Raw genomic sequence first — 22,559 nt, 5'->3', positions numbered from 1 at the left:
ACATGCATGCAAGCTAATTAGATGACATTCCACCGAGAGGGCTCAGAGCATATCTATCCGTCATCAGGATGGACAAATCCCACTCTTGATCCATATGCCTCAACTCATACTTTCCGAATACTTAATCCCATCTTTATAACCACCCATTTACGATGTGGAATTTGATGTAATCAAAGTACCCATCTGGTGTAAGTGATTTACATGATCTCATGGTCGAGGACTAGGTTGCTATGTATCAAAAGCTTATAGCAAGTTGAACTTAATGACTTGATCTTGTGCTATGCTTACTATGGGTGTGTATCCATCACATCATTCACCTAATGATACGATCTTGTTATTAATAACATCCAATGTTCATGATCAGGAAATCATGATCATCTATTAATCAACATCTAGCTTAACAAGATGCTTACTAGGGACTCTGGTTGTTTACACAACACACATGTATTAATGTTTAGCAGCTCAAATAGGGGCGCTGCTGCTAGTTGTTGAGTTGATCTCGACCGGCCGCACGGCACGCTACAGCCTATCTAACTCTACTTGCTTATTTTCGATAAAATAAATATATTAATATTGTAAAAATATCAATTACACTTAGCCTCTGTAACAACGCAGTGCCCTATTAGCATACGGATGCACACATTTAAAAAAAGAATTAGGTAAAAGAAAAAGGCCCGCTACAATGATCTATTCTTTGTCAGCGGACCAAACACCACCAAGACAACACCAGAAACTCCTCATCTCAAAAAACGACGCCTCTAAGAAGGGAACAATGCACAAGCGCCACCATCGCTCTAATCAACGATCATAGGTTTTCACCCCGGAGAAAGTCCGCACTCACAAAACAATGCTTCCAACAAGGTTACTGTCTGACACAACCAATTAAGTTCAGATCTTGGGTTTTCACTCCGCAAGTTTAGACACTAAATTCCTCTTGTGATGTCACCCCCACTTGCCAATGCCGCTGCTCCAATTCACAAATCACCAAGCCAGAATCTCGTCACCACCACCACTCCATTGCTAGTCCTCAGTTTCTGGCTTCCCTGCCATTCTCCGCGTCTGACTTCATCGTGGAACTAAGACATGTCCCACGATGGCAACAGACCGCAAAGCCAACGCTCCCTCTGAAACCAAACGGTCATAAAAAATATGGTTGCGCGCGACCGTCCCTTGCTGGAACCAAACTCTACTTGCTTGTACATCAAAAGGTTCAAGCCCCATCCCCAGCTGGAACCAGCAGACCATCCCACTACGTTAAAATTTGGTCGTCAACCAATATTCTTGTGCCGGTTCCCTTTCGCTCCCCTTTCATCTCTCTCCGATGAAAAGGGAGGCGACCAACGTTCCTCCATTGAAGGCCGGCGAGCCTGAGGGCTCCCTTCTCCTTCATCCACCGCTCCGACGACGGGAGGAGAGAGGAGCCTTGAGGTTTCGCGTCAGGCTTGTACATACAGGTAGGACTAGGGCTTCTTGCGACGCTGTTGTGGTGAGTATGACGGCGTCACTAGGAATAAGATGAGTTGCTGCTCCAATCTCACCTCAGCATTATCCCCAATGGTGGTGCTGAGGAGAAGGCAACGCTGTTTTCTCGCTGTTTCTTACGGGAAGCGGCGAGATGTGTCTTCCTGAACTTGGTCGGCAAGGCGGTGGCGGCGGCCAGGTTCGTGGAATTTGTCCTTCGGGCTCCCCATCGTCTCGGCGTCGCTTACTCCAGCGTGAGGGCCTGGAAGGTATGTACAAGAGTGAATCGGCCGACGTCTGCCCTCTCCTCGGGGGGCAAGAACGATGGCGACCTTCAGAAGGCAGGTGCTCTGATATGGGGCAAGTGGAAGATGGCGGGCGGATCCGGGTTTCTCCCTCGACGCTATCGGATGGAGTCAACAGATCAGCGGTCCGGCAGGCATGAGGTTATTCCCCAGCCGACGAGCCCCAACGATTTAGGTTCCGTCATTCGCGGCGGACAAATTAATCGGCTCACAAAGCCACTTTGGCGATAGTGCTCCGGCGGATCTTGGACTAGCGGATGCTCGTCTTCGTTCTCTTCGGCGGCGGCGGTGGTCGGCGGCGAGCGTTGAAGATTGAGTTTGCAGGGACCATTAAGGGCGTAGTTTTCTTTTTCATTTTTTGAGGGTCTTTCCTGCAATTGCTTCCCGACACGTGTGTTTCTGGGTCCTTGTAGCAAGTGCCGCGTGTGTGTGTGTTGTAACCTTTGACCTGTGGTACTGAAACGTGGTACTTTTCTAAAATACTAGAAAAAAAGGTGGAACCAGCAGGAGCGAGCCAGCAGGCTAATGTGTACCGCCGGTGAGGGTTAGAGAGGGGAATGCCTCTTCTCCGCCCCGGTGCTCCCTGCAGCTGCCGATCAAGTCTCCCGTCCGTCGCGGCCGAAGCCAAGTAGACTCCCGGCAGCGCCGACGACAAGGTAAGCCAGCCAACTTTCCCGCTAGCAAAGTCGCCGGTACAGGTATGATCCGTGCCCATTCTGTGATGTTTGTAGGATGTGGGTACGAATCTGAACTTGTATCACTAAATCTGAACCAAATTAAGCTTGATTTCTTCTATATGACGTTCCATGGCCTCGACCTTAGGCGTCTTTCGAAGCATTGCTTCATGCCTTGGTCAGTTGTTGGCTTCGATTTCTAGCTTGGCCTAGAGAAATGAATTGATTTGATCCGATTTCTTGTGTGATGTTCCGCTAAGAAAATGAAATCTATTGGGACTTATCGGATTATATCTTGTAGAAAGGCACGGATACTTGATCAAAATTCACAAAGCATGGCAAAACTTATAAAAAAACTGCACATTTTCAGTATGTGTTATTGCTCTTTATGGCCCGATTGTCAGATGAATAACAGGTAAATAAACATTTGACTGAAATCTAATTATCAACACTCAACAGATCTGAGCCTCGGGAGATCTTTTCATTGGAGGTATCGGATAGACAGACACAGTTCTTCTCATCAGAGCAGCAGCCTACCTAGGCAGGTATGCGTCTGTTTTTACCCTTGATCAATATGCATGTATCGGTCTGCAAAGTTTGTTGGTACATATATGTTTTTGTTCTGTCTTAAACAAGAGCTTTCCGACCACCAACCAACACGAATATTCCTGAAAACTGCACGATTCTACAAACCCAAACTACCCAAATTCCTAGCTTCCGATGATTTTAGTAGCCGTTAGCCCATTAAATCATTCTCCACTTAGATGCTGGTATAATGAATCGATTTCTTTCCTTCTAGTTCCGTGAAATGTTTGTAGGAAGTAGCACCTTAGGAGTTATACTTCTTGTCGTTCAATTTTATTTGTAACTCATAATTCTTGATTCTCCTTGGCAAATTCTGATGTTTCGTGGAGTACGGTTGTTTGATGGCAATATACCTTTCAATTTTTTAGGCTATGCTATAGAAAATATCTGAAGACACACAGGTACGCTGCCTGCTGTTCACCATAGCTGTCTCAGCTCAGACTTGAGGAGCAATGGCTGAGGCTGTGATTCTCCTAGCAGTGACAAAGATCGGTGTTGCTCTAGGGCATGAAGCAATGAGCCAGGCTATTTCACAGTTCAGTAATTTTATTACACAGCTAACAGAGCTTCAAGGTAGCATGAGCCGCATCAGAAGGGAGCTCAGACTAATTCATGAATATCTTTGCCGAATGGACATACGGAATTCGAACAATCAGACATATGAAATTTGGGTGGAGGAGGTGAGAATGTTTGTGCATGGGATTGAGGACATTGTGGACGAGTATTTGCATCTTGTTGGTCAGAAGCATGACACTGGATGGAGTACTTATCTGAAGAAAGGATTCAAACGACCAAATGTTTTCTTCTCTCTAAACAGGTTAGCTTCTTTGGTTAAGGAAGCAGAGGTCAATCTTGTGCACCTGTTTCAAGCTAAAGATCGATGGGTTTCGGTAATAGCAACTGGGTATATGAGTGACTCAAGTTACATTGTTGAGCAGTCCAAGTATCTAGCAAACACTTCACGTTCCCTTGATGAAGAAGATCTTGTGGAGGTTGATGAAAATAAGGAAAAGCTCGAGCAATGGTTGGCAGGTGATGAGTTGGAACGCTCTGTGATAGTGCTGCATGGCATGGGAGGGGTTGGTAAAACAACTTTGGCTGCAAATGTCTACAGGAAGGTGAAAGAGAATTTTGACTGCTACTCTTGGGTCTCCATCTCTCAAACTTATTCTAGAGAAGATGTATTGAGGAATTTAATCAAGGAGCTTTTCAGTGATAAAGCCAGTGTTCCATCTAATATTGAGACCATGGACATCTCAAGCCTTGAAGAGACACTGAAGAATTTTTTAGAGCAACGTAAGTATTTGATCCTGATGGATGATGTTTGGACTGCAGAAGCATTTCTTGACTTGTCTGGAGTTTTTATTCGTAACCTGAAGGGCAGCAGAGTGGTAATCACAACAAGGGAAGGCAATGTTGCTAGACTTGCTTCTCAACGATATGTCTTAACACTAAAGCCTCTATCGAAGGATGGGTCGTGGGAACTCTTCTGTAAGATGGCTTTTCCCAGGGATACAAACTATGAGTGCCCTATGGAACTGACAGAATTTGCACATGAACTAGTTAGCAAGTGTAAGGGCATACCCCTCGCAATTGTCTCTATTGGCAGGCTACTCTTCATACGTGACAAGACCAAGGAGGAACTGAAGCGAATACATGACCAGCTCGACTGGGAACTAATTAACAATCCAAGCCTGGAACATGTCAGGAATATACTTTATTTGAGTTACATCTACCTTCCAACATACTTGAAAAGTTGTTTCCTATACTGCAGCCTATTTCCAAAGTACTATCTTTTGAAAAGGAAAAAGCTAATACGGTTGTGGGTAGCAGAGGGGTTCATCAAGAGTAGGGGTGAAAGCACAATGGAGGAAGTGGCTGAAGGCTATCTACAAGAGTTAGTTCACAGAAATCTTCTTCAGATTAATGAAAGAAACTCATCTGGTAGGATAAAATCATTCCGGATGCATGATTTTGTACGTGAGTTGGCGGTAGATTTGTGTCACAGAGAATGTTTCGGTGTTGTTTATGATGAGGATAAATATACTGAATCTATTGATGAGAGTGATGCACGTCGACTGGTAATACACAAACTAAAGAAGGATATATATCAGTCAGTGTCGGGTGTACACCGTCTTCGATCTATTATCGCATTGGACATCAGTATTCCATCATCCACTCTACTGCCTCTAGTAGTAGAGAAGTCCAGATATATGTCAGTGCTGGAATTAAGTGGCCTACCCATCGAGAAGGTTCCAGATGCTATCGGAGATCTCTTCAACCTCCGCTATTTGGGTCTGCGTGGTTCAAAAGTGAAGCTCCTTCCCAAATCTATCGAGAAACTTTCAAATTTATTGACACTGGACCTTTCTGGATCTTATGTAAAGGAGCTCCCTAGAGGGATTGGCAAACTGAAGAAGCTTAGGCAGATATTTTCTGACAAACCGAGCGATCGGTTTAGGAGAGATTTCCAGTGCGGAACCGGTGTATGCATCCCCAAGGGCCTTGAGAACCTGACAAACCTGCAGACACTGCTGTCATTGGAAGCACAGGATGAGTCTGTTAGACAATTGGGGGAGCTGAGGCAACTAAGAAGCTTGGAGATATGGAATGTGAAAGGAACCTACTGTGGATGTGTCTGTGCTTCTCTAGCAGAGATGCAATATCTGTCCTACCTGCATGTGAATGCAAGCGATAACAATGAGGTTCTTCGGTTGAATGGCCTACCGCCAAACCTGAAAAGGCTAAGTTTGACTGGCCGGTTAGCGGAAGGCATGTTGGAAGAGTCTCCTCTCTTCCAAACTGCGGGGCAGAACTTGTATTCATTATCTATATCTTGGTCCCAGATGACAGAAGACCCCTTACCATTGTTTTCTCCATTGAGAAATTTGACTGACCTAATGCTCACCAGAGTGTACAATGGGAAGCAGATGATATTTCTTGCTGGGTGGTTCCCCGAGCTAAAGAATCTGAGATTGAGAGACCTGCCAAATCTGGAGGTGTTAGAGGTGAAGAAAGGTGCCATGTTGAAGCTGGAAATATTAACACTAGTGAACCTTGAAAGCATGGTGGAGGTTCCACCTGGCATTGAATTCCTCGCTCACGTCAAATATCTATCATTTCGGGAAATCACCAATGAGTTTTTGACGTTGCTGCGCCAGTGTCCTAGAACTCAAGGGATGCAGTGGCGGCATACTCTCCGACGGCATTGACTCAACTGCAGAATCCACTGTTTTGAACATGTAAGTCATTCAACAGAAGACTACCTTTTTTTTGCGAATGTAAAGTATATTAATTAAGGCACAAGAGTACAATCCTTAATACAGAGTTCAGGAATATCTACTGCACTCGAACGAAGCCATAAGTTTTTCATAGCTTCTGCTCGGCCTTTGTTAGCAATAACATGGCTCACCAAGATCTGTTCTCGCTTAATATGCTCGATCTTGAACTCCAAGACACCTTGAAAAAGGTGCTTAATTTCCCTGAGGATGAACATTGAGGCTGAACGATCCTCCATCTCACTCCTGATCATGGCCACTGCCTCCAAGCAATCCATCTCTATCACAAATGGCAGACTACCAGTTTCCTCGTGCAACTTTAACACCTTCATTTCTTTAGTATTAGTTAGGCCGTCAAAAGAAAGTATTCGACCCTAGTATTGTTGTGATTTTAAATCGTGGTATTGCCTATATATTCTGGTAATGCCTAGAAGTTAACTAATAAGAAATTTTGCTATTGGGTTCGGCCTTTGTGATAATCTTCCTCTGAAACTTATGAGTGATTGCCTGTCATTGTTATGACGTAATTACATTACAGTGGTATTGTTCAAGGCATTTCACTGAAAGCACCCTACGCCCCTACCTAATGCCATAGATTCCATACATATAGTGCCAGACAACAAAAAATGCACAAGCTGGGGAAGCTCTGTTTGTGCTTTGAATCATGTGGTCATCAATAGACATCACAAGCCACTGCAACTGCACTCGACACTTCAACTGGGCTGGGTGACTGCTGTTACGGCACACTGTTGATGAAGCCAACTCTAATACGATGCCAATTCCATGGCCTGTTACTGTTAGGGCCACCCTCCTGTTGGAAGACACCTTGGAACCATCAAGCCATTGGAGTTGGTGTCATTGGCATCACCCTCGAATGCCCGCAGTAGATTGGTGCACTGGCACCACCACCTCACCGAAACGCCGGACCAGCTGCGTCCTCAATGGCAAGCACACATAGTGGCTGGTGAGCATATTTTCCTCCTTTTTTTTTAGGGTAAAGAGAGTTCATAAATTATCTAAACAATCGATTACATTCGAGGCGTAGCAATTTCAAAACCATTGGAGGGCTTTGCAGAATCCACTCCTGGCCGGTTCCAGAACCCATAGGCAATTTAGGTAATTCATAAGGCTGTGTGCATCATTTTGATGCACAGGCCGGGGCTATGCTCCCCATTGTGATTTTTTTAGATAATTCATGTGCTACCCTATTACAAACTCTTTTCACTTTATTTCTGAAGCAAACCTCTTTTATATTTATTATGTATGATTCACAAATGTGGGTACTTTGACGTTGCAGCAATGAGTTTATTTGAATTATAAGAAGTGGATTAACGTTAAGCGGGTCAGGTAGCTGATTCGATCTTCCACCAAGGAATGGAAAGTTCCTCTTGAAGAGGGGGAGACAGGAGTGCTGGATCAACTCGAGGCTTGAGGCTTTGGCAACTCGCCGGGTCAAGGAGCCTCTGACTTTGTCACGGGGGTAAACCGAGTGGTGCTAATCCGTGGAAAATCTGTGATGTTCACAACTCCCTGAAGCCTTGCCAGTTGTTACAAGATCCGGGTGGTTACTGAATAGCTGCACGTCTGGAGATCGGGGCGTGGAAATAAAGAAAAGCAGTGAGCTGCTGATCTTTTGATTGTCTCCTGATATTTGGAGCTTTCTGAAATCCTGGGTTCTGTATCTAGATTCTAGACTAGAGGTTGCTTTTTCTTCGAACATAACACTGCTGGAGTGTTTTTGTTCTGTTTTGCTTCTGAACTGGTAGTATTTCGATAAAACTAAACTCTGTATTATTTCGGACAGAGATTTGGTGCACATGAGCTCCAGTGATCCCTTTTCAGAAAAGTAATTAAAAATTATATTTTTAAGTTTTAGAAAAATCTTAGAAGGGCGGGCCTGGTGCAGTGGTAGAGCCTCACCGCCTGTGACCGAGAGGTCCCAGGTTCGAGTCGCGGTCTCCTCACATTGCACTTTGTGAGGGTAAGGCTTGCCACTAACACCTTCCCCAGACCCCGCACAGTGCGGGAGCTCTCAGCACTGGGTACGTCCTTTAGAAAAATCTTAAAATAAATTATGATGTAGTCAGTATTGTATCCCACAAATGTGTAAATTTTCAACTGGAAATAATATGTATTTTGGGCTGCACAAAAATAACAAATATGTGGATCTGACTATAGTGATTCAAATCTCAAAAAAAAAAAAACAGAATTTGTCATTTTTGTGTAGCTCAGAAAACAAAACATTTGTAATTGAGATTTTATACGTTAGTAGAATACATCATTGGCTACTTTTATAATTTTACTACATAATTTTTTGAAATATATAAATATAATTTTCGAATTTTTTGATACATTGAGATCACTGGTGCCCGTGATCCAAAAGAACTTTTCGTATTATTTCTTACTTTGCAATTGACCTGAGAATCCAAAAATAATCAGTTCTTGCTGTATCTTTTTCTGTTGTTATCATCCAGCATTCAAAAGGATGTCCAAACAATGACAAGTAAGCCCGATAGTAAGATTCTTTCTTTCTTTCTTTCTTTCTTTTTGAGTGAAAAAAAAAAAAAAACAGGAGAGGAAGATTTGAACCAATTACAGAGAGCTCTGTTTTAATTGAAGTAGAAATTTCGCTCAATTGATTAGGCAAACTTGCCCTTTCTTGTACAGTACTGTATATTAATTCATCACTCCATACTCCATGGTCGGAGATAGATGAAGCAATTACAGGGACACAAGCACACACAAACACAAGGAAGGACGACACAAAGAGCAGATCAGAGCAGAGCGAGCTAGTAGACACACACACCGCGCACGTACTTGCTCGACTCCGTCAGATGCTTCTTGTTATTTACGTACATGTACTCTCACACCATCACACAAGTGCGTTGCATCGCAGCGCGTGAAGCTTAGCAGTTGCAGGGGTTGCACTTGCAGTTGGCGCCGCAGCTGCAGCCCTCGCCAGACTCGCCGGCGGCCATCTCGAACTGCCCGGCCTTGTTCCCAGGAGCCACGCCGAGGACGACCACGGCCTGGGTCTGGGTGGTGATGCTGGCCTGCTCGTCCAGGTCAGGGTACATCTTGCTGCAACGATAAACGATCCGATAATAATCAAATCAGTTTTCTATCATCAAAGAAAATTAAATCTCGATCAAGTAACGGACTGAAATGGTTTTCTCTCTCTGCATATTAGTATTTTACCAAGATTCCAGGGTAAGCTCATAGCAGGACAGTATTTGGAGAAGAGAAACATCCATACCCGCACTTGCAGTTTGAGCCGCAGTTGCAGCTTGATCCACAGCTGCAAGACATCTTCCAAATATCTAACTGGTCAAGGATGAGATTATGGCGAAGAAGAAGGCTTTTGGGATTAGAGAAGATGGTGAATTGTATGTATAGCCCTCACACCTGCACCACTATTTATAGCCGGGTTAGCGTATAGGAGGAGGGCACTCTAGCTAAGGTATCGATGCGTGCCACGATGCTATACGTACGCCGGCATCTTGTCCAGTTTCTCAAGATGAATTGTCTTTCGACAGCGACAAGTTGTCACCATTAGATAATTTTAATGATCCTTGGGGAGGTGACTTCTAGTCATGATCTTGTGTTACTGCGGTAACTGGTAAAACTAGGCTCAAAGACAACAAGACAAGATTAAATACAATGGCTAATAGTAGTTCAGCAAGAAAACAAATCATGATCTCATCTTTCTGGTTGCTTTTTCTGTAAATTTCGGGCGACCTAATAGTAGTTTAGCACGACAGCAAATCCAACGTATGGATCTCCTTTACCTTCAAATCTCTATCCGTGGCTTTCAGAATATTAATGCGTAGTTGACTTCTCTTTCCTTCTTACGAATTTACACTGTTTAGTATTTACATCATATTGTATCCTTATGACAACCACAAGACGGCAAGAAATGGACCTTCTTTGTTGCTTCTCGAAATTTCTTTTGCCGCATCGTACAGACAAGTAGTAATATCTTAGTATTTGTATTTTCTAGTTCCCTCTGGAATCTTCAGGATACATCCACAAGGCCAACGAAAGGAGTGTGGAGTTTTGTAGCCCCAGCTACACTTTTTTTAGAAAAATTGAAAACAATACTATTTCAAAGTTTCAAATAATTCTGAAAAAACCTAGATGTAGGCAATATTCTATTTTATCAGCATGAAAAATCTCAACTCGAAATACCTTCTATTTCAGGCTATAGAAAAAAAATACAAAAGTAGAAATAGTGAACAGTGCGAATTTTGAAACCTCCAAAATTTATCAGATTTTATCTTTTTATGTGGCCAAAAATATAAGATGTTTCAAGTTGAGATTTTGCAAGTTCGTAGAATACACCATTATCAACATCTTGGATTTTTCAGAAATTTTTGAAGCTTTAAAATACTACTTCCAGAATTTTCAAAAAACAGGCTACATGTAGCCCGAGCTATATTTGCAATTTCCGCAACAACCGTGCATATATATTACCCAACTGAACGCAAAATGTTTAATAATATTGTGGGGAGTATTCGTAATTGCACAAAAATGCTTATTATATACTACCTCCATCCCAAAGCTTAAGGCTTATTTTTATTGAAAAATTAAACCAAGTAAAATTTGACCAAACTTTTAGAACAATCTATCAACAAATATAATATTTTTTAGATATCATACAAAAATATATTTCATTATCTATTTAATGATATTAATTTTGTATGGTGCATGTTAATAATTTTTGATAAAAACTTAGTCAAACTTGACATAGTTTGAATTTTTAAAAATAATATAAGCCTTAAGCTTTGGGATGGAGGTAGTATATTCATGTGAACCTCTGAACTCTTATATGTATCATGTATACTTGTGCTAGAAGCAATTGTTATTTCAATTCCAATTGCATGCCATAGTTAGCATGTCTCAAGAAGAGCGGTCCTCAATCAAAATAATAAGCATTAACAAAACTACTACAAAAGAATTTTTCTAGCAACAATGATGATGCTAGTTTGAGACATGTTTGTTCTTGTTATTCTAAAACTAGGGCAACAATAAAATATCACATTCAGTACGTTGGCAATCCAGTAGGAGATATCTTATTATGATATGGAACAATCTAGAAGGAGATGTCCCATTTTGATGCATAATATAGAAAAGTTCATCGCAATGCACTAACAAATATCATGTCAAGTCATTATTTACTAACTAGTTTTACACTTTCTTAACTAAATATATTTGAGTAGTAGAGAAACACCGCACATAGAATATCTAATATTTGGAAACTCAATGAGGACTATTTTCCTATGAATCATAGTTTCAAAAATAGTATGTGTATCAAAAACTGGAGAACTTTGTTCATGATCTCTCGTACCAGCGATTCTATGTTGCAAGCTATTGACTCCAATAATTGCATTCCCCCATTAAGAAAGGAAGACACTGAGAGTAGGTTTGTGAACCATGTCTGTGAATATGAGAGGTCATATCATATGTGCCTTCAACAAAAAAGTAAATGACAACTCTTTTAACATTCTATTGAATTCAACTAATTTTTTTGATTAATTGGCAACATCAGCTAACAATGCTCAGTGTTTTAAAATTTCTTATGTGGCTTGTGAGGTCCAAATGTTAGCCACTTGTACCCAGATGATTGCTTTCAGTGTTGAGATATGGCTGATGTCACATGTTGGTTTGAAACACTTTGAACCTAGACTGAAAAATAGCTTTCATGCCGCTCCAAACGAGGATAACAACACTTTTTACGGTGATTGGCACGGAACCTAGGCTCCGTCTAATCAAATCTGGGTTTCGTCTAATCAAAATTTTGGTGACCGTTGATTAAATCGGTGATAAATTTTGTGTAACTTCTATAATGTTATAACAATTATAAACAGATGTTTTATTTATCAACTCATCAAATCAGAATAAAGAAAATGTTGATCAACCAAATCAATCAGGCCAGACTCCTCTATACTGGACTCCTCGTGGCCTTCTTCAGTCTTCACACACGAGCGCCCGACGCCGCTCCTCCCCATGTCGCCGGGATCGTTGGAGGTCAGGCCTCGTCCTCTCCGTTGCAGGCGCGAGCCGCCGCCGCCCCTCCCCATGTCGCAGGGATCGCTGGAGGTCAGGCCCCGTCCTCTACGTCGCAGGCGCCAGCCGTCGCCGCCCCTCCCCACGTTGCGGTGATCGCTGGAGGTCAGGCCCCGTCCTCTCCGTTGCAGGCGAACAGTATGTGGTGGTTAGCGCCGGTCGTCGATAGGACTAGCGGCAGGACAGGAGGCGGCGCAGAGGCCATCCATGGATCTCCTCCATTGGGCGACGGGATGGGAATGTGGACGTCCGGCAACGTGGATCCCAGGCAGGGCTACCTTCCAAGCCAGCCATTCCTGCTTTCCTCTGGTCCCCTTTGAACCCACCCGCTCCTGTATAAAATTTACATGGTGATTTTTTGCATAATTTGCAGGGCGCACACGATCCGAATGACGCAGCGCAGCTCGCCGATCGTGGCCTGCTCACCTCCAACCAGGCGCTGCTCACTGACCCAAGCACCTCCAACCAGGCTTCCCGTTTCGTTTCTGAAAGACTTCATGCTCACTGCAACAACAGTATATCAGGACCATCTGTAGAGTGGTCAGCTGAGCATCTACTGTTGCCGATCGATATTGATATCGATAGAACTTGTAATTACAAGGAGTAGATTGAAATGTAAGTTCCTTGTAGTCAGGTAGTTTGTTTATTTTGATCATTCATTTAGTCGATCTTCCCGTGCGAGCTAGCTTAGTAATTATTCTCTTGCGTACTCTCTTCCTCTGCTTGTATTCTTGTAGCCTTGGCATGTAATCATCTAGCTACTGAGATTCAGAACTTTATGTAATGGTTAGGTACCAATGTACCAATAGTAATATTTAATTAAAAGTGTTCTATATATGGAATACTAGTGCATTTATTCGCATTATTTGTTCATCGCAAGCACACTATAATTTAAAAGAAAAATACACATAATATTCGTCCATGGTGATGAACTATCTTCGTCCTTTCCACTCGGCGACATCGAGGTAGGCACCAAAAGGGGCATCATCATTCCACCCAGCATAACCATCCTATAGGATCAGTTGGTATCTCGCTAGCTGATTCACGAAGGACGGCATTAAGCATTGCAACATCTAAACAGGCTACACATTGCTCCATCACCTGACGATAGCAGAACAAGTCAAATACATGTTACAGTAGCAATAATGAAAGATGCCTGTTCTTTTGAAACTAAGGACGTCAATGAATAGCAGTTTTGCCAATACTGGCAAACAGTCACTCATGCCCACCAGCACGAAGGGGGCAAATCCTGCTGAACACGACGTGAACTGCAGCCTTCCCCACGGTAACAGAAAAGTTGCCTTGCTGCTGATCACCCAAAGAAGGGCCTGACACTCTCATAGCCTTTAGGTTTTTTTTTTTTGAGAATGTGGTACTTTATTGATCAAAAGACATCATTATAGAGTTGTACCCGGATCAACTCCGGGGTAACACCGACAGAAATATTACAAACTATAGGCTCAGCAGAACGAGCCAACTTATGTGCTACCACATTCAGTCTGCAACTAGCGAAATTAAACAAACAAGAATCAAAGTCTGTCATTATGGTTTTGATATCCCCGATCACCAAACCCAGAATAGAACGATCCTGGCGCGGTGAAGATAGGCGCTGGATCAGAGAGAGGAAATCTGATACCAGTACCACTTTTGTGACGCCGTGACTCCGAGCGACAGTTAACGCGTGCCGAACAGCAAGGGCTTCAGCTAGCTCCGGGAACGGGAAGCCCTCCACACCTTCACTGAGAGATAGGATGAAATCTCCATTGTGATCTCGAAGCACTGCCCCCCATCCCATATGTTTGTCTTCTGGGAATAAAGCTGCATCGACATTTATACATATCCAGCCAACAGGTGGAGGAGACTTCGGGTCAGCATAAATACTCTTATGCATGTGAGAAAAGAACGTTCTTCAGAAAACTCACAATGTGGAGGAACAAGAATTATTTAGAGATCAGTAGGGCTAAGAGAATCACTGCCGAGTAATTCTTATAGGATTGCAAGCCTAGTTTGGAGCAAGGGATGCTCACAGTTAAGACTTAAGAGTCAACAAGTTCATATGATCTGAGTAAAATATTACCTGCCACCAAACTGTCACGACAATCCGAGAAAATATCCAAGATTCAATCCTCTCTAGTGCAGCTAAAACTACACTTGTTTCCTTCCAATCATCTGGTATATGCAGACATCATGTGTGGTTTGCTTCCCATTGGAGTTATTTTTTCATAGCATTGGGGTGGATTTCCCATCAAACCACTGTGCACCACCATTTATGCTGTTAGTCGTCATGGTTGGAGTCATTTGATGTGAAATGTCAAAAGTTCGAGATTATCTTCCCGAGGATAACTGTATTGGACAGCCAGAATGTCAACCTGCATTAAGTGTAAATTATTAATGGAAAAAACATAATTCTTTTGCCATACCTCATATGGTCAGTATAGCATTATCCATATCTTACCTTGAAGCATCATTACTGCAGGACTTCGCAACAAAAACAAGACCAGAAAGAGTGTTTTTTGCTACTGAAGCTCTCTTACCTGAGGACCAAACCTTGGATGCATGAATGTACAGCCTAGAAATACGACGAGCTGGGGTATGCACCTTATGAGCTGAACTTCCATACTCAGGCAATACAGAGAACAGAGAAACTTCGATGCTCACTCAGAGCAACAACCAGTGATGCTCAAATGATTAAGGGACCTGGAAGACATTTCATCGAATTTTGCACATCATAGCATAACGGATCCATAGGCTCACAAACAGTCCATGTGTTACGACTCTAATCAAATTCAGATACTATCAAATTCACATTAATGAATGGCATTAGAGAAGACATACTTACAGAAGACGTGAAGTTGAGCCGCCGCGGCCGCCGCCCACTCCTTCCTCGCCTAGCTCTGGTGGCCGAAACCCACCCACCGCCGCCACCGCTCCTCCCCTCGCCGGCCATGTCCGACGCGGCAGCCGCCGCTTCTCCCCTCGCTGGCCTCGACCAACACCGCCGATCCTCACCTTGCCGGGCGCCCTCCGTCGCCGCCGTCCCCTCCACCCCGCACTTCCCTCCGTCGCCGCCACCTGCCCTCCGTCCCGGAGATCACCGGGAGAGATCCTCCGTCGCCTTCCACTTACCTCCACCACGGGACTCGCCGGGAGAGAACCTCTGTGCCGTCCCCTCCGTCGCCTTCCACTCCCCACCATCGCGGGGCAAGCTGGGTGAGACCCCTGTGAGAGATGAGAGACGGAGAGGTTTATATTGAGGTTGATTTAGATTTGTTGAGGACGACAACTGCAAATATGATTATTTACTGGGAAAATTGGATCCATACCATCAAAAGATCCAAACTTTAGAAAAATACCATCCAAAGTTTTGCACTTGGAAAAATACCATTGAAAGATTACTCTGTTACTGATTTCTAGTACTACATCTGAACGTGAACCTGCTCCTGGACATAACCAACTCAAGATAAAACAGTCCCAGACTTCATTTGAACAGCTATTCAGTCAAAAATCGAGCAGCATAACGGCTGCATTTCAGCCCAATTTACAACAACAATTCAGCAGCAGATCAATAAAACTACATCAAGATATATAAGTGCATATGACACTAGATTTTAGTAGGATATAACAACCATCTCAATGAGTTTGAAATGATAGAGCACAAGTTTCAACAGCCATACTTCTACGGACTGTTCACACAAAAGACCACAGTTCACGGCAAAGTACTTAGATATCTAATTCATCTACCCAATCATCTCAAAAGGAAATCATCTACTCAATTATGAGCCTACGGTTGATTCCCCCTGGTGAGATTGCAGTCATACTTCTAGTTGTTACACATGGGCTAGTTGGAGAAAGAGACGTCATCCTTCCAATTGTTACACCTTGGCTAGTTGGAGAAATAGTAGCAGTCCTTCGAGTTGTTACACTTGGGCTTGAATGCGGCATCAAAGAGGGTTCAACAACTGTTGTAGAGGCCTCACCATCTTCTGATTTGGTTTTCCTATGAGGCAAGGAAAAAGTTGCAACACCTATAGGATCGAAGTGAAAATATTGCAGCACATATAAGAAGCAAGTGAAAATACGTAGGACATGTAAGAACCGATGATACTACATTACCTTGGCTTTTTTCCTTTCTTTGGACGAGGAGGAGGAAGCTCTTGTTCTAGTTCAGTTTGAGTAGCATTACAACCCTTCTCTATATGTCCAAACTGATTGCACCTTTTGCATTGATATGGTCCTCTTTTGGATATCTCTTTTCTTGTGTACATCTTCTTCTGGATCATCTCCCTAATTTTATCCATGAGAAAATCAACCGGAAGGTCTTTGTAATCCTTGATCCAATTTTTGAAGCATTCTGATATATTGTTTTTTACATAATCAACTTTGCACTCTTTGGAGAATTTAGATCTGCTCCATATATGATTGTGATGCATATCTAAGAAGGGAATTGCTTTAGGAAAATCAGCAATTTTCGCCATCAATGCATCATGTCTGCGAGAAGCGCTCGGAGAAGGAGCCGCGCCCGCCGCGGAGATGCATCGCCGGGAGGTGCGCCGCGGGGAGGCGCGCCGCCAGGAGGTCTCTGTCGCTGGTGGTGGTTCGGTCTGGTCTGGGCTCGTTCGGTGTAGGCTAGGCTGGGTCAGTTCGTTCGAGTCGAGCTGAGAGCACGGGGCTGATCGATTCGTGACTTCACTACAGATGACGGTAGTGGTAGAATTCAATAACGGACCAAACTTTCAATGTCAGTTTTCTAAGTGCAGAACTTTGGGTGGTATTTTTCTAAAGTTTGGATCTTTTGATGGTATGGATCCAATTTTTCCTTATTTATTTGTTGCTTTAAGATTTGTGTAGTCTCGTTGGATGATTTGGCCGTTTAAAAGGACGTTTGTCTTTTATAATTTTCGTAAAATATATTTGAGGTTCCGGTCCCACATAATTTGGTTCCGGTCCCGCAATTTTGGTTCCGTCAATTTGGTTCCGTCTAATTACCACCGTTAGATCGGGGCAGATGGACGGTCATTAAAAATGCCAATCACCCTAAAACTTGTAAAAAAGTAAATGACAATTTTTTAACATTCTGTTGAATTCAACTAATTTTTTTGATTAATTGGCAACATCAGCTAACAATGCCCAGTGTTTTAAAATTTCTTATGTGGCTTGTGAGGTCCAAATGTTAGCCACTTGTACCCAGATGATTGCTTTCAGTGTTGAGATATGGCTGATGTCACATGTTGGTTTGAAACACTTTGAACCTAGACTGAAAAGATAGCTTTCATGCCGCTCCAAACGAGGATAACAACACTTTTTTTTATCTGCACCATGCAATCAGCTCCCGAACATATGTGACACATTACGAGGTGTGTTAGTGTGTACAAATTAGAGGCGACTTTAACTATAAACCGCATGGACAGAGAAGTGTGGCATCCAAAAGCAAATGTTTAATGTTGTCATTTTTATGGTAGGAATAACATTTTGTACTTTCATGGCATTTTTTCTTATCTAGGTTACTTGGTTAATATAACACCCCTACATCTGGAGCGAAGTTTTTTTCTTTAGTGGAAACTTAAATCTCCAGAAACCCTTGTTGGCCACTGAAAGATCATAGTGTGTTAGAGCAAGTCTAATAGTATAAACTACGGAACCAGTTAAGGTGCTGACGGCCGCCATGCCATCGACACAGCTAGAATTACCGTCGGCACAACCCTGTGCCTACATTCTCGGCACAGAACCAATTACCGTCGGCACAGACTGGCAGTTGGCACATCGTCGGCATAGAAATAACGGTTGTTTCGCAATTCTGGCTCGATTTTTTTCAAAAAAAATGAAAAAAAAATCAATTTTGTTTTCCCAATTTTTTTTTAATTTCTTCTATGACCATTTTAACTCTAACTACACTTAATATTAGGTCAAATTTCACTCATGGTCAAACTTCCCGGTCAGTCACCCATCGTCACACTACTCCATCCCTAACACACTTAACTTCTCTATTCCTTCTTTGACTAGCTTTCATGAAAGAAATGACAACTTGTTGATTATACTACCATATCAATCCTATTAACCCCTTTTCCTTGATGTTGCACATTTTTATTTTTTTGAATTCCAAACAATTACCTACATAAAGTACAATGGATAATTATATTAATCTTCAATTCAAATGGCAATAAAATAATTTTATTTTTTTTCCTTTTCTCTTTTATATGAAAAAATTAATATCTTCAAATCCGTAAATTAGAATTTGACAAATAATATGTCTAAATCGATAGGAAAAATGAGTGAAATCCAAATATGACATCTATATCATATTTTGAACCTAAAAAACATTTTTCCAAAAATCATAAGCATTAGATTATGTACCTGTAGTTCAAATCTGACTAACTTCCTACTGACTTGGCAGGAATTTGTCTTTTTCACGAGGGGCGGATGAAAATGTTTTAGATGCCCCGGTTGGGAAATTGTGTATGTAAGGTGGAATAATATTTTTTTAAATGGGGTGGTACCATTGTGAAACTTTAATTTTATGGTTGCTTAATGACCCACAAGTATAGGGGGTGTATCGTAGTATCTTCGATAAGTAAGAATGTCGATCCCAACAAGGAGCAGAAGGTGTTGACAAGCAGTTTCGATGAAGGATTCACTGTAAATGCTCACAGACAAGTATTCAGGGGGTTTTGATGTAACAGATGAATAAAATACAAGTAAGTAAAATGCGAGAGAAATAATTGCAGCGAGTGGCCCAATCCTTTTTAGCACAAAGTACAAGCCGGTTTGTTTACTTATAATGACCAAGCGTTCTTGAGGACACACGGGATTTTAGTCTAGTGCTTTCGCTACATACGGCTAATTAATCTTCATTGTTTTGATAAGTGTTGTGTGGGTGAACCTATGCTAATGCACCGCCCTTACTAGGACTAATACATACTTGTGATTATACCCCTTGCAAGCATCCGCAACTACAATAAAGTAATTAAGATAAATCTAACCACAGCCTTAAACTCTGAGATCCTGCGACTTTCTCGGCTGGATATGTCGGTGCAGGTGGTCCACGGATTCAATGCATGCGTCAGGTGCATGGACGACACAACGTACCGCCAGCTGTAGATAGAGATCCCGGGTCCTCGAAAAACGGTGTTCATGGGACATCGGAGGTGGCTTCGCGAGGATGACCCATGGAGGAAACGCAAGGATCTGTTCAATGGTCAAGACGAACCACGAAGACGGCTATTTGGTACGAGAAGCGGCGAGCAAATAGACGAGCTATTGAAAAATTGGAAAGAGTGCCCACCGCCGGGAAAGAAGCGAAAGGCGCCGGAGCCGCCGCTTAAGGTATGGAAGACGAGGTCATTTTCGGGGACTTGCCGTACTCGGAAGATCCTCCGTGTGCCTCACGGTCTTGATGTCACGCACATCACGAAGAACGTGTGCGAGAGTTCTGCTGGTACCCTCCTCAACATGCCGTAGAGAAGACCAAAGATGGGCGAAAGCAAGGTACGACTTGCAATCAATTGGGATCAGGGAGGAGCTCACGCGGGACGCCGTAATGATGATGATGATGATGATGATGATGATGATGACGATGACGATGATGAGGCAGAGGACACGTAAAGTCGTCGCAAGGGCAAAAAGGCCAAAAAGATCGAATATTACGCCGCGTGCTTCACTCCTAAGTCGAAGGAGATCGAGCAGTTTGTCGACTGTCTCCTAGAGTAAAACTTCCTTGCGGTTACGCGGGAAGATAAGCAGGTACCTAGACAAAGCGAGCGAGAGGTTCAGCGGGATGAAGTCTCACGACCTGTCACATGCGATGACGTGATACTTCCGGTTGCAATCCGTGGGATCATGGACGCGCACGTCCGTGAAATGCTGGCCTATGCAACTTTTTCGACGTCATCTCTCTGGAAGTCCGTTGGCGTGAGGCAACTTAGAATGCTACAGGAAGAGATCGTGGTGATACCGTGAAAGCTTGAGATGTACTTCCCGCCCGCATTCTTCGACGTTATGGTGCATCCGCTGCACATATCGTGGATGATATCATCCAACGGGGCCGACGTTCCTGCACAGCATGATGCCGTTCGAAAGGATGAATGGTGTCATCAAAGGGTACGTCTGCAACTGGGCACGTCCCGGATGGAAGCATAGCCCAGGGCTTTCTGACCGAAGAGTGCATCTCCTTCTACACGAGTTATCTAGAAATCGAGAATCCCGTCGGTCTGCCCGTAAACAGGCACCTCGGGAAGCTCGCTGGATGGGGTCACCACGAGGGTAGCCGCGAAATGCATGTCGACTTCAAGGGTCGAATCGCCGACTTTGAAAGAGCAAACCTAGTCGCGCTACAACACATAGACGTGGTCGATCCTTGGGTGGTAGAGCACAAAACCTTCATCGCCACGACGTACAATGATCAGGGCCAACAGAGGACGGACAGAGATATAATCAAAGAGCACAACTCAACCTTCACGCGGTGGTTCAAGGACAAGATCCTGGACGTACCCTATAGACGAGGATTCTTCGCCGAAGAAAACCTCATATTCGACTTGTCACAGGGCGCCGAACACAACCTGATGACATTTCAGTGCGACGATATCAACGGCTGTCATTCTACAACGAGAAAAGGACATGAAGAGCGATTATCAGAACTCCGGGGTAACGATGGAGTCCTACACCGGTGACATCAAGCAGAGATACAGATTCCCAAGTGGACCAATGCTTCTTCATTACCGACTCGCAAAAGCCCGGCCCGTCTTGTCGTGAGGAGAGTGCAAAAGGAGCATCATCGGAATGGATGGAGCCGCCAACTGAGCTAGACTTTGACCAGTACGGCGATCCGAAGATGGAAGATGACGACGACGATGATGAAGAACCATACACAACAAGAAGAAGCAGGACCACCCTACCCAAAGGCCGTCCATTCAAGAGAAGAAGTCTAGGAGTTCCGGGCTAAATTATTCAACCGCGAGAAAGAAGGGCAAGAAGATTGTGAAAAGATAATTATGTATAGTTTTCTTGTATGAATAATGGATGTCATATTGTTAATCTACACATTGTACCGATCAAGAATAGACATATAATTTATATTTTTGGATATTTTCTAGATTCTATAGTATTTTAAATATTCTACATAATTATAATTATTTATGCCTTCTATTTTGGTGTATTATGCTATTTAGGATGTTTATTATAGTGTTAAATCAATTTAAAGAGACAAGGAAATTGGGGCCGCTGTGGTTCGAACTCCGGCCGGCTAGGTTTGGCACAAACCAACCAGATGCGAGCTGGTGGGAGTATTAATCGGATTGCATGTCAATTGCCCCCACGTTTTTCTTTTGACCCGGTACATAGTGTAGTGGCGCACCCCTAGAGGTGCGCCATTGTTAAGCCTCGTGTGGCGCACCACTAGTGGTGCGCTATTGCTAAGGGTGTCCGGGACTTAGTCAAATTTCTTCCCTTCTTCCCCGTCCCAACCACATCCCACCCGCAGAAGAATCCTCCCTCGCGACGCCGCCGTCCTTCGCGATCCCACCGCCTTTCTCTCCGACGCCACTCCCTCCTCTCCGACGCCACCTCCCACCGGCGGCCACCCCCCCCGAGCGACGCGAGCGACCACACACTCCGGCGCGGCGGCCGCACGTGTCTTCCCCCAACCTCTCCCGCACTCTCCACCGGCGCCCTTCTTCTCCCACCAGCGGCCCCTCAACGACGCCCACCTCTCCCACTCGCGCTCCTCGCGCCGCTGCCCCTCGAGCAACGCCACCTCCCACCGTGAGGCCGCCACCCCCTCCCCCCGAGCGACGCACGTGCATCGCCCTCCCCACCCACCTCCTTCGCCTTGTCGCCTCCCCTCGCATTCACCTCCCCACCCGCCTCACGTTCTTCCCTCACGCAGATCCCCCTCATCCGCTTTGCCGCCACGCCCGGAGCTCACCGCCACGCAGATCCTCTGCCTCTAGCCCCCACCTGCCATGCCCCCCGGAGCTCAGACGAGGTACCACGACGACCTCGATCCGCGACGACCTCAGATTTCCGCCAGCCAACACGAATGGTTCTCCGCAACCCACGCGCCCAGTGAGCCCCTATGCTCCTCCTCCTCCCTATGCTGCCGGGCAGCAAATTAATAGCCGTGAAGCACCATAGAAACATAATGCGACTCTTTTCTCGTAGAAATGCTAGGTAATTGCTTCATGATGATGTCAGAGAAA

The 22,559-nt window shown here is 44.0% G+C and overlaps 2 protein-coding genes and 1 pseudogene across 2 annotated transcripts; 1 reads left to right on the top strand and 2 right to left on the bottom strand.

The window, feature by feature from the left end:
• Window positions 1–2,308: 2,308 nt before the first annotated feature.
• LOC124681172 (disease resistance protein RPM1-like) lies at window positions 2,309–8,074 on the top strand. The gene is made up of 4 exons (XM_047216119.1): window positions 2,309–2,422; window positions 2,900–2,985; window positions 3,394–6,267; window positions 7,601–8,074. The coding sequence occupies exon 3, from the start codon at window positions 3,478–3,480 to the stop codon at window positions 6,235–6,237; it is 2,760 nt and encodes a 919-aa protein (XP_047072075.1). The 5' UTR covers window positions 2,309–2,422; window positions 2,900–2,985; window positions 3,394–3,477; the 3' UTR covers window positions 6,238–6,267; window positions 7,601–8,074.
• Window positions 8,075–8,916: 842 nt separating this feature from the next.
• Window positions 8,917–9,705, bottom strand: LOC124681171 (metallothionein-like protein 1). Its single transcript, XM_047216118.1, has 2 exons — window positions 9,560–9,705; window positions 8,917–9,384 (listed from the first exon to the last, which is right to left on the bottom strand). The coding sequence occupies exons 1-2, from the start codon at window positions 9,610–9,612 to the stop codon at window positions 9,210–9,212; spliced, it is 228 nt and encodes a 75-aa protein (XP_047072074.1). The 5' UTR covers window positions 9,613–9,705; the 3' UTR covers window positions 8,917–9,209.
• A 3,651-nt stretch (window positions 9,706–13,356) lies between these two features.
• LOC124681167 lies at window positions 13,357–15,316 on the bottom strand (annotated as a pseudogene).
• Window positions 15,317–22,559: the final 7,243 nt, after the last annotated feature.

This window comes from Lolium rigidum, unplaced genomic scaffold, assembly GCF_022539505.1.
Source record: "Lolium rigidum isolate FL_2022 unplaced genomic scaffold, APGP_CSIRO_Lrig_0.1 contig_34818_1, whole genome shotgun sequence".
NCBI classification, from domain to species: Eukaryota; Viridiplantae; Streptophyta; class Magnoliopsida; order Poales; family Poaceae; genus Lolium; species Lolium rigidum.
Note: the sequence above shows the minus strand (reverse complement) of the source record. Positions and strands in the feature narration are given on the sequence as shown.